Here is an 11,830-nt window from a genome sequence, read left to right on the forward strand (position 1 = left end):
CATTATGCTATCTACCCCACCCAATAAAATATATTATTGTTATTTTGCCTTTAGAGTTATTGCTGGGGCTTGGTGCTACAAATCCACTGCTCCTGTGGCTATTTAATTTTTTTTTTTTTTTTTTTTACCAGAACACTGCTCAGTTCTGGCTTATGGTGGTGCTGGGGATTGAATCTGGGACTTCAGAACCTCAGGCTTGAAAGGCTTTTGCATAAACATGCTGTCTCCCCAGCCCCTCAATTTTTTTTTTTTTTTGATGGACAGAGAAATTGAGAGGAGGCAGAGAGACCTACAGACCTGCTTCACCACTTGTGAAGTGACCCCCTGCAGGTGGGGAGCCACAGCCTCCAACTAGGTTCTTTGTTCAGGTCCTTGCACTTTGTACTATGTGTGCTTAACCTGATGCGCCACCCCCCAGTCCCCATAAAATGTATTTTTAAAAGTTTTTTTTTAAAAAAAGAAAACAAATTAATATTTATTTATTCCCTTTTGTTGCCCTTATTGCTTTATTGTTGTAATTATTATTGATGTCATTGTTGACTAGGACAGAGAGAAATTGAGAGAGGAGGAGAAGACAGAGAGGGAGAGAGAAAGATAGACACCTGCAGACCTGCTTCATCACTTGTGAAGTGACTGACTCCCCTGCAGGTGGGGAGCCGGGGGATTGAACCAGGATCCTCACGCCGGTCCTCACGCTATGCACCACCTGCGCTTAACCAGCTGCACTACTATCCAAATTAGAAAAAGACATTTTTTTTTTATAGTTTGGATACTTTATTAAGTTTTTATATTGATCATGCCATGAATTTATAGGGAATGGGCTCCAGCAACGCTGGCTCCTTTCCGTTGGTTCTCACAAAGTGTGCTTCTCTGGGTGGAGCAGGCTGGCACTTCAGTTGAACCCAAGTCCCTTTCTCTTTGGCTTCCTTTTTTTTCTGATCATTTTCCTTCACACATTTCAAGAAGCTGTCTCTGCTCTTAGAGTGCTTAATATGCTCACTATGAACATTAATTCTCTTGGCAAGAATCTTGCCCTTTACTTGTTTGTTTACAACAATACCAACAGCATGCTGGGTAATGTTGTAGACTTCCAGTTTTGCCATGGTAACATTTGTGGAGCATTCATTTTTGAACAGTGCCCATTCCCTTTATATCTACAATATCACCTTTCTTATAGATCCGCATATATGTGGCCAAAGGAACAACTCCATATTTTCTAAAAGGCCTAGAGAACATATAGCGGGTTCCTCTCCTCTTTCCCTTTGTGTTAATCATTTTGGCGATTTACTGGAAGATGACTGCTCCAGCCGAAAAGCGAAAAAGACATTTTTTAAAACTTTATTTTATTTGACAGAAGAGAGAGAAGTTGAGAGGGCAGGGGAGATAGGGTGAGAGACTCCTGTAGCATTGCTTCACCGCTTGTGACGCTCATCCCCTGCAGGTGGGAAGCTGGGGGCCTGAACCCAGATCCTTGTACATGGTTATACATGCACTTAACCAGGTGAGCCACTACCCCACCCCCTTAAAAGCCTTTTTTAATGTTAGGGAAATTTATTGAATTTTAAAGGCTTTATTATTTATTTATTGGATAGAGATAGCCAGAAATCAAGAAGGGAGAGAGGAGGAGGTGATAGGGAGAGAGACAGAGAGATACCTGCAACACTGCTACACCACCTGTGAAGCTTTCCCCCTGCAGGGGCTCAAACCCAGATCCTTGTGCATTGTAATTCATGTGCTTAGCCAGGTTCGCCACCACCCAACTTATTATTTGTGATATCAAATTATATATATTATTATTAGGGTCTCACCTACACATGATCAACCTCCCAATTTTTTTTTTTGAACTTGGAGAGAAGGAGGAAGACAGACACAGAGACACTACTACTGTACTGCTCCACTATCCACTGAGCTCCCCCTGGTGCTGTCCATGGTGTTCCAGTGCAGTGTAGGGACTCAAACTCATAACCTCATGTGTGGTAAGGCATTTAGTCTACTGACTGAGGTATCTTAGTCCTATTTTTTTACATTTTTAAAAAAATATTTATTTATTTATTCCCTTTTGCTGCCCTTGTTGTTTTATTGTTGTAGTTATTATGGATGTTGTCGTCGTTGGATAGGACAGAGAGAAATAGAGAGAGGAGGGGAAGACAGAGAGGAGGGGAGAAAGATAGATATCGGGAATTGGGCGATAACTCAGCGGGTTAAGCACACGTGGCACAAAGTGCAAGGACTGGCCTGAGGATCCTGGTTTGAGCCCCTGGCTCCCCACCTGCAGGGGAGTCGCTTCACAGGCGGTGAAGCAGGCCTGCAGGTATCTATCTTTCTCTCCCCCTCTCTGTCTTCCCCTCCTCTCTTCATTTCTCACTGTCCTATCCAACAACGATGACATCAATAACAGCAACAATAATAACTGCAACAACAGTAACAAAAACAACAAGGGCAACAAAAAGGAAATAAATAAATATTAAAATAAAGAAGGATAGACACCTGTAGACCTTCTTCACTGCTTGTGAAGCGACTCCCCTGCAGGTGGGGAGCTGGGGGCTCGAACCAGGATCCTGAAGCCGGTCCTTGTCCTATTTTTTTTTTTTTAAGTCTTCTTCTTTCTGATAATTACAAATAGAAAAGTATTTTTTCTTTTTTTATTTTTAGAATTTATTTATTTATGAGAAAGATAGGAGGAGAGACGAAGAACCAGACATCACTCTGGTATATATACTGCCAGGGATTGAACTCGGGACTTCATGCTTGAGAATCTAATGCTTTATCCACTGCACCACCTCCCGGATCACCCTAGTCCTATTTTTTAAATCTTTATTATTGATTCTATAATGGTTTACAAGATCATAAGGTTACAGAGGTAGAGTTCCACACTGCACCCACCACTAAAGTATTAATTAGAAAGAAAGGGAGAGGGAGTCAGACGGTGGCGCAGCCAGTTGGGAGCACGTGGCGCAGAGCACAAGGACCGGCATAAGGATCCGAGTTAGAACCCCCGGCTCCCCACCAGCAGGGGAGTTGCTTCACAGGCAGTGAAGCAGGTCTGCAGGTGTCTAGCTTTCTCTCCTCCTCTCTGTCTTCCCCTCCTCTCTTCATTTCTCTCTGTCCTATCCAACAACGACGACATCAATAACACCAACAGTAATAACTACAACAAGAAAATAGCAAGGACAACAAGAGGGAATAAATAAATATTTTAAAAAATTTTAAAAAAGAAAGAGAGGGAGAACCAGAGCATCACTATGGCATATGCAATGCTCGACTAAATTCACGATTGAGAATCCAATACCTCTGTTGTCTACTATGCCTCTTCCCAGAGTATATAAAACCCGTATTTTAAAGCTATATTTTAGTTCTGTGAGGAAAAGAATAAGATACTAGAGTACTGCCTAGGCATATGCAGTGCTAGGAATCTAACCCTGGGTCTCATACATGCAAATCCTGCTATCTACTCCTGAGCCATGGCTTCATGTTGAGCTGCCTTGGACCCTTCTGGTTACCTCAAACCATTTCTTCACTTCTGCCCCTCCCCAACATAGAGGCAGGATTATGGAGAAAGGTTGTTTCTATAGTAGACCAAGTGCCAACCCCCACAGTCTTTTACTTATTCTTTATTGTCACCATGGTTACTGCTGGGGTTCAGTGCCTGCATGATAAATCCACCACACCTGGCAGCCATTTTTTCCACCCCTTTTATTTGATAGGATACAGTGAGTGGTCTGGGAGGTGGCGCAGTGGATAAAGCATTAGACTCTCAAGCATGAGGTCTTGAGTTTAATCCCCAGCAGCTCATGTACCAGAATGATGTCTGGTTCTTTGTCTCCCTCCTATCTTTCTCATTATTAAGTGAACACAATCTTAAAAAAAAAAAAAAAGAAAGGATACAGAGAAATTGAGAGCACAGAGGGATATTAGAGAAAAAGAGACAGAGAGACACTTGCAGACCTGCTTCACTTCTCCTGAAGCTTCCCCTTCCCCCTGTAGGTGGGGACTGGATGCTTGAACCTGGGTCTTTTTGTGCATAGTAACATATATGTTCAACGAGGTGCACCATCACTTGGCCCCACACAACAATATATTTAAAATTTACTTATTTATTTTCCCTTTTGTTGTCCTTTTTATTGTTGTTGTAGTTATTATTATTGTTATTGTTATCATTGTTAGATAGGACAGAGAGAAATGGATAGAAGAGGGGAAGAGAAAGTGACTCCCCTACAGGTGGGGATCTGGGCTCAAACCGGAATCCTTATGCCAGTCCTTGGACTTTGTGCCATGTGCGTTTAACCTGCTGCACTACCGCCCGACTCCCCCCCCCCAACATTAATAGGACAGGGGTGCCAGAGATTGAAACCCAGAGCCATCCATATACATACAAATTGTACATTCTGTCAATGAGCTCCATCTCACTATCACCAGTCCCCCAAATTTTAAGGTACCCACAGAGGAACTAGTTGTCAAATTCTTGTAGTACACCTGAGTCCTGCCCAGAACATGTATCAGATGCTTCAGTCCTAGTCAGCCCCACAGCCCAGCTGGAGAGGAAACCTCCATTTCTTCTCTGCCCCACTACAATATCCTCTATGCCACTTCTCTTCTGGCTGCCAGCAAGCCATTCTGTGTTCTACATACCTGTGTCCTACAATTTAACTTGGTTCTGACATGTCCTACCTGGAGAGAGCAGCAGATCCCATTGCTTAGGGGCTCCACCTATGACACTGTCCCCCACTCAGGTGCCAACCTCAAGGTTACTGCCTGCACTTCTGATCAACCGGCTGTAAATTAAAGGCCTCTTCCCCTGGGTTCTGTCATTTCCTAGAAGGGCACACAGAATTCAGGGAGGGGGTTTAGTGAAGGGAGTGCCAGTTTGGCTGGATGATACTATATTTATTATAAAGGATACAATTCAGGAACAATCAGAGGGAGGAGCACCTCCATATACTTAGCATCCCAGAATTCTTTGAACCCCATTCTTGTGGGGTAGGGAGGCCATGGAGGCTTCATTATGTAGATGTGATTGATTAAGTTACTGGTCATTGGTGATTAATCCAGTCTTCGACCCCTTTCCCTTCCCAGGAGGGTTGAACATGAGGTGAAGGTGAAAGTTCCAATCACTTGGTTCCCTTGGCAACCAGTTCCCCATCCATAGGTGCTTTCCAAAAGTCACCTTATTATCCTATGGTTCAGCAATACTCTGATTTATCTCTCAAAAACAAACAAACAACAACAACAAAAAACCCATAATAAAACCAAAAGTCACCTCATTAACAAAATAGATGGGGTTGAAAGAAACTCATTAGGAATAACAAAAGACAGGTTTTTTTACTAATATTTATTTATTTATTCCCTTTTGTTGCCCTTGCTGTTTTATTGTTGTAGCTATTACTGTGGTTGTGACCGATGTCGTCGTTGTTGGACAGGACAGAGAGAAATGGAGAGAGGAGGGGAAGACAGAGAGGGGGAGAGAAAGACACCTGCAGACCTGCTTCACCGCCTGTGAAGCGACTCCCCTGCAGGTGGGGAGCTGGGACTCGAACCGGGATCTTTACGCCCGTCCTTGAACCAGGATCCTTACGCCGGTCCTTGTGCTTTGTGCCACGTGCGCTTAACCCGCTGTGCCCGACTCCCAAAAGACAGTTTTTATTGTTCTCATGACTTAGGAAATTCCAAGGATTGTAGGAGCTCTGAGCCAGAAATAGGATATAGACCAAGTACATATCATTGTAAGTTATAACATGACACCAGTCTTTTCAGAAAGAGTCATCTGTGAGCACAGTCACACATGATTTTCTCTAGAATCAGAGCCCAGGTGTCCACATGGGCCCACTTAAGCCTCTGACCATAAGTGGGTCCATGGGAAGGGGGAGACCCTGGAGACCTTCCAAGTTTGGAAGTGTCCAAAGTCCTAAAGTCTAGCTTCCAGGTTAAGGGAGCAGCCCCTCTCCAATCACCCCAGGCTGGAGGTGAAGTTGGGAAAGCCACTGTGCCTAGCAGCGCGATGCTAGAGCAGCTCTGAGGTAAGGGCCCAGTCCTAAGTAGAGAAAGGAGAAAAAAAAATCATTCAGGAGCCCCAAGAGTTTTCCTAGTCCTCACCTGCATGGGATGCCCAGGAACAGGACTTGTTCCAAGGATCCTTCTGTCCATCCGCCAACACCCCACTGCTTCACTTGAAAAGCCCCCTGTTCTTTCTCTCTCTGCTCTGTTCCTCTTTTTCTTATTTATTTATTTATGTTTTTGTCTCCAGGGTTATTGCTGGGGCTCAGTGACTGCACTACAAAGCCACTGCTCCTGACAGCCATTTTCTTTCTTTCTTTCTTTCTTTCTTTCTTTCTTTCTTTCTTTCTTTCTTTCTTTCATAGGACAGAGAGGACTTGAGAGAGGAGGGGGAGATAGAGAGGGAAAGAGAAGATAGACACCTGCAAGCCTGCTTCACCACTTGTGAAGTGAACCCCTGCAGGTGGAGAGCCGGGGGCTTGAACTGGGATCCTTGCACATGTCCTTGCACTTCGTACTGTGTGCTCTTAACCCAGTGTGCCACTGCCTAACCCCCATCTCTGCGCTTCTCTGGTTGCTCACAGTGCACCTGTCTTTTCTTCCTCACCTGTGCAGACCCTGGCGGAATCCAGGCTTCCAAGCCCTGCTGGGATCTGGCTGCCACCTTCAGGCACAGGGGTGGTTTGGCCTCAGCCAACTGCTGAAGCCTTTCCAGATCATTCTCTCCATTGACAGCATACCCATTCACCTCCAGAATCATGTCTCCTATTTGTAGCCCAGCTCGGGCAGCAGCACCTCCTAGATTCACCTGGGTGGGGGGTAAGGGGAGGTACATGGAACATACAGAAATAGAGCCCCTAGGTTCTGCACAGAGAATGATGGTTCTGTCAGGAGGCAATGATCAAAAGGGTAACCAGAAACTAGTTCACTAGGTAGAGTATGGGACTTGTATGCCAGAGGTTTCAGGTTCAGCTCCTGGCACTACAAATGCCAGAGTGGTGCTCTGATCTCTCTCTCTCTCTCCCTTTCATGGGATACTTTATCTAACTATCTCATATGGCATAAATAATAGATAAATATTTTTCTTTTTTTATTCATTTATTTTATGGACAGAAACAGAAATTGAGAGGGAAAGGGGAATTAAGGAGAGAGCTAAAGAGACACTTGCAGCACTGCTTCACCCTTTTGTGAGGTTTCCTTCCCTCCAGGTGGGGACTAGGGGCTTGAACCCTGGTCCTGGTGCACTATAATGTGCGTACTCAACTGGGTATGCCACTACCCACCCCCCTATAAAAGACAAATCATAAAAAAAAAATCAGTTGTCGCCTGGGAGGTGGCACAATGTACAGAGAAACCAACTTACAAGTGTGAGATCTCAAGTTGAATCCCCAGCAGGGCATATGCCTGGAGATGCTGGGGCAGTTTATCTAGAAGTCAGAGGCAAGAATGCTCCGTGATGCTCTGGTTCTCTACCTCTCCATCTTTTTTTTTTTTTTTTAAGATTTTATTTATTTTATTAATGAGAAAGATAGGAGGAGAGAGAGAGAGAAAGAGCCAGACATCAGTCTGGTACATGTGCTGCCAGGGATTGAACTCAGGACCTCATGCTTGAAAGTCTAGTTCCTTAGCCAATGCACCACCTCCCGGACCACTCTACCTCTCCATCTTGCTCTTAGTAAAGCAGTCTTAAAAAACTCAAGGTTGTGGTCCCGGATGTGGCGCAGTGGATAAAGCACTGGATTCTTAACCATGAGGTCCTGAGTTTGATCCCTGGCAGCACATGTGCCGGACTGATGTCTGGTTCTTTCTTTCCTCCTATCTCTCTCAGGAGTAAATAAATAAATTCTTAAAAAAAAACAACAACAAAAACTCAAGGTTGGGAGTTAGGCGGTAGCGCAGTGGGTTAAGCGCACATGGTGCAAAGCACAAGGACTGGAGTAAGGATCCTGGTTCGAATCCCCGGATCCCCACCTGCATGGGGAGTCACTTCACAAGCGGTAAAGCAGGTCTGCAGGTGTCTATCTTTCTCTCCCCCTCTGTCTTCCCCTCCTCTCTCCATTTCTCTCTGTCCTGTCCAACAACGACGACATCAATAACAAAAATAATAGCTACAACAATAAAACAACAAGGGAAACAAAAGGGAATAAATATTAAAAAACAAACAAAACTCAAGGTTCTGGGTATCAGTCACCTGAGAGATGAAGAGATGAGGCTCCTTGGCCACACAGCAGAGTCGGAAGCCATAGCCACCTCCGGGCCCAGGGTATAGGAAGCATTGGCGAGTGTCACAGTGGACAGAAGACAGGGTTGTGTCTCCAATCTGTAGGTCCTTGGTCTCAGCCAGAGAGGCTGAGGAAGTGTCACCAGGAGAGGTAGGATCTATGCTCTCCATGAAAAGGAGAGGGGACAGGCGTACCTGGTTGGAGGCATAGAGGACACACCAGTCACTTCTTCTGCCTGAGCCCTGCTCTGTTTTGCCCCCTACCTGGCCTGAGCTCTCACCATGCTGAAGAAGCGGTCAGCTTCAGGGTCAACAACTGTGAGGGAGATGCTGGAGCCTTGTGCCCGGATCCTGGACACAGTCTCCTCGTGACCCAGTCCTTCCACACTCTCCCCTGCCACAGCCACCAGCCGGTCCCCAGGCAGCATCCCAGCCTTCTCAGCTGGCAGTCCAGGGTCCACCTCCCACAGGAACTGCCCTGGAACATAGACATCCTCACTGCTCCTTTCCATTTGCCCTCCAGGATAGCTGGGGCCACCATATCCATGCATAGGGGACTGATGGGAGGGAAGCATAAGGAGGAGGAAGTGAAGGGCAGGGGCCTGCAGGTGGAAGGGGAAGGGGGACACCACTTCTGTGCACTGTGAACATATATATCCCCCACCCCAAAGCCCTCTGCCCCACTCACCCCTGGGGCTCCCACTCACCATGCCGCCCATCCAGGCCTTTCTCCTCCCTGAGCAGGAACCCGAAGCCCTGCGGCCCTTTTTCTAGTTGCAGATGGCGGGGCTTGACTGGCAGGGCCCAACCCTCTGCCAGTGGGGCAGCCAGAGGCACTCCCAGTTGGTGACACTGCTCCTCCACCTCTGGCCCTGCCACCAGCACAGTCACCTGTGTGCCACTCTGCCAAAGCTGTGGGAACCCAGGAAAATGTCAGCATCAGCCCTCCCAGGAGAACGTCAGCATCAGCATGGGGCGGGGGGACACCTGGGAAAAGGTTTCCATTTCCAGCACCCACTGGAAAGGGCAGGATGGTCAATGAGGTGTAAGATCAAACCAGACTAGGTCCTGGTGGAGTGTGTGGGGCTGAATGGGGTGGAGGGGGAAAATATGCATCTTTTTCCCCAAGGGGGGCACCAGACCTTCCTGCTAAGTTGGCTCCGAGTGAACTTTTCCACGCTGACCCCATTCACTTCCAGCAGTCGGGCCCCAGGAGGTACTCCTGCCCTCTCAGCAGCACCTCCACTACTCAGCACCAACCAGAAAGAACCTTTATGTCCTGGAAGCAAGGAAACCATTAGCAGTCAGCCCACTGCCTGCTCACACAAGGGGCAGAGACCGCTCTGCCACCCTCCCCACTGAATCTCTAGAAGCTCACCGTGAGTGACACTAAAGCCAAAGCCACCCTCATCTTTCACTACGTGGCATAGCCGGGGCCGAACCCCAGGGCCTAGAGTAGGACAGAGGCGGGCATCACTCCCCTCCAGAGCTCGGGCCACATCATATACGGACTGTGACAAAACTGTCAGCAACACTCGAGGTCCACTGGCCCTGATGTGGCGGACCACCTAGACAGAGGGACACATGGGGGAGGTTGGAACCCATCTTCAGGTTTCCCTTTCAATTTAAAGCTTTACCCCTGCAGATGGGAACTGGAGGTTTGAACTTGCATCCTTGGGCACAGTACTGCTTGTGCTCTACTGAGGCCACCACTACCAGGTCTCTGAACATGCATTTTAAAGGGATTTATTTAGTGATTTATAGAAGGGGAAAGAGACCAGACTCTGCTCATCCCTGGCATAAAGTGGTACTAGGATTATGTCTGGCACTTCTGGGACCTCACAGGCATGTACATCCCATGCTATCATACTAAGCTATCTCTCTGGTGGGTGGGGGTAGATAGCATAATAGTTATGCAAAGAGACTCTCATGCCTGAGGCCCCAAAATCCCAGGTTCAGTACCCCCACACTACTATAAGCCAGAGCTGATCAGTGCTGAACTGATCAATGCTGTGGTAAAAAACAAAACAAAACAAATAAAAAACAAACAAACAAAAAACTAAGCTATCTCTCTAGAACCTGCATTTTTTTTCTTAAACCAGGGAAACCAGTTCTCTTGATGCCTTCATCCAACCATGGTTACTTGGACACCCCTAAATCTTGGAGGTAGAGATTGTGACCCCTGTGCCCAGAGGCCCAAACAGTGGGGCCCAGCCCACCCTCACCACTGCATAGGCTTCTTGTTCCACGACTTCATTGTTCACCCCCAGGATCCGGTCTCCTTCCCGAAGCCCCTGGTGCTGGGCAGAGGTGCCTGGGTCCACACGGCACACCACGGGCCCAGTCCTGCCCAGCCGCTCTTGGAGGTGGAAGCCGAAGCTCCCACCTTCCTCTTTGCTTAGCAGACAGAAGCGAGGCCGCTCAGACATCCGGGACTCTAGAGGGGGTGGTGGGCAACAGAAAAGGGGGAGTAGAGGGGACATGACCCAAGTCCCAGATACCCCATACCTGGCAGATCCCTGAAAGGGGGCAACATAGTGGTTGTGGGTCGGTGGGGAAGAGTGCTATGTGGAAGGGGCTGTAAGAGGACACACCGGCCCCATCTCTGTCATCAGGGACTTGTTATCAATGGAAGGCTGAGTGTGTGGCCTCCAGGGTATGAGGAGATGGTATGGAGCCACAAAGTCTCTACAAGGGGCTAAGGGAAAGCAGGGTTGTTCAGGGACCGGGGGGTTACCAGAGAAGTCGTAGTCTTCAGTCAGAGAGAGCACAGGATTATCAATGCCCAGCTTGGGGTTAAAGTTAAACTTCCTGCAAAAAGGCAAGGAATGCAGGCAGGAGCATGCTGACATCAGGTCATGGCTCTGATTAAGGTGCTCCTGGCAGCTAGAGAGCTCTCCTACCTCCCCTTCTCCCTATATCCCCACCCCACAGCAGCAAGCACTTACCCAGTCAGTGAGACCATGTCCCGCTTATCTGCAGAGCAAAAACTGGTGTGAGGAGAGATGTACATGTGTTCCACCCTTTTCACAGCCATTAGCTATAAGCACTTAGGGACCCCCTAGACTCAGGATTTGTCCCTCTGTTCAACTCCAGAAGGCTCATGTCTCTTCCCCTCCCCCAGTCCTAGGCACACAATGAGGGCATTTCAGCACAGGGTGTGGACCAGGAAGAGCTCATCTACTTAACCCTCCCCTACTAACTTCCACTCCTTTAGCCCATGGGCTCTAAACTGCAAAGATAAAGTGTTGATCCCAGAACTTCAGGCCTCTGGACCTGCCCTCTGACTTCCCTTCCAGGTTTCTCTCCTACCTTCAGTTGCCTCCATTGTTGGATCAGCGACCCAGGTTCAGTGTAGGGACAAGGTCCATCAGCTGACCTTCCCACCCCTCCCCTGTGTCCCGCCTCCTTGAAGACACAGCCTAGGAGACAGTGGGGTAATGGTTAACGGAGGACAGTCTGATCCTGCAGGTGAGTGTGCATTCTTCCTTGCTGTTTGTTGCTGGGCCACAACTTTCTCTAGATAGAGACTCTGCCACAGTCCCCGCTTTGCAAAGGCTGAGCCTGGGCTAGGGATAGCTAAGAGGCACTAGGAGTGCCCTGGGCCAACATGACCTA

The 11,830-nt window shown here is 47.7% G+C and overlaps 1 protein-coding gene and 1 pseudogene across 2 annotated transcripts; both read right to left on the bottom strand.

The window, feature by feature from the left end:
• Positions 1-761: 761 nt before the first annotated feature.
• Positions 762-1,299, bottom strand: LOC107522528 (large ribosomal subunit protein eL21-like; annotated as a pseudogene).
• A 4,019-nt stretch (positions 1,300-5,318) lies between these two features.
• Positions 5,319-11,634, bottom strand: NHERF4 (NHERF family PDZ scaffold protein 4). Of its 2 annotated transcripts, XM_007523628.3 has the most exons (11): positions 11,525-11,634; positions 11,161-11,188; positions 10,950-11,023; positions 10,438-10,649; positions 9,591-9,780; positions 9,355-9,491; positions 8,920-9,124; positions 8,494-8,690; positions 8,183-8,407; positions 6,599-6,799; positions 5,319-6,028 (listed from the first exon to the last, which is right to left on the bottom strand). In XM_007523628.3, the coding sequence occupies exons 1-11, from the start codon at positions 11,538-11,540 to the stop codon at positions 5,999-6,001; spliced, it is 1,515 nt and encodes a 504-aa protein (XP_007523690.3). In that variant the 5' UTR covers positions 11,541-11,634; the 3' UTR covers positions 5,319-5,998. The 2 variants fall into 2 exon arrangements, with proteins under 2 accessions (XP_007523690.3, XP_016043857.2); XM_016188371.2 differs by lacking the exon at positions 11,525-11,634 and having other exon boundaries at positions 11,161-11,291.
• Between the last annotated feature and the right edge of the window lie 196 nt (positions 11,635-11,830).

This window comes from Erinaceus europaeus, chromosome 20, assembly GCF_950295315.1.
Source record: "Erinaceus europaeus chromosome 20, mEriEur2.1, whole genome shotgun sequence".
Taxonomy (NCBI): domain Eukaryota; kingdom Metazoa; phylum Chordata; class Mammalia; order Eulipotyphla; family Erinaceidae; genus Erinaceus; species Erinaceus europaeus.

Coding starts and splice junctions, on each gene's coding strand:
- NHERF4 (XM_016188371.2), bottom strand. CDS start 11,249: ATGGCTGTGAAAAGGGTGGAACACATGTACATCTCTCCTCACACCAGT. Junction 9,492..9,590: donor TGGCTTTAGTGTCACTCACG/GTGAGCTTCTAG, acceptor CCTTGCTTCCAG/GACATAAAGGTTCTTTCTGG. Junction 6,029..6,598: donor TTCCGCCAGGGTCTGCACAG/GTGAGGAAGAAA, acceptor TTCTCTACTTAG/GACTGGGCCCTTACCTCAGA.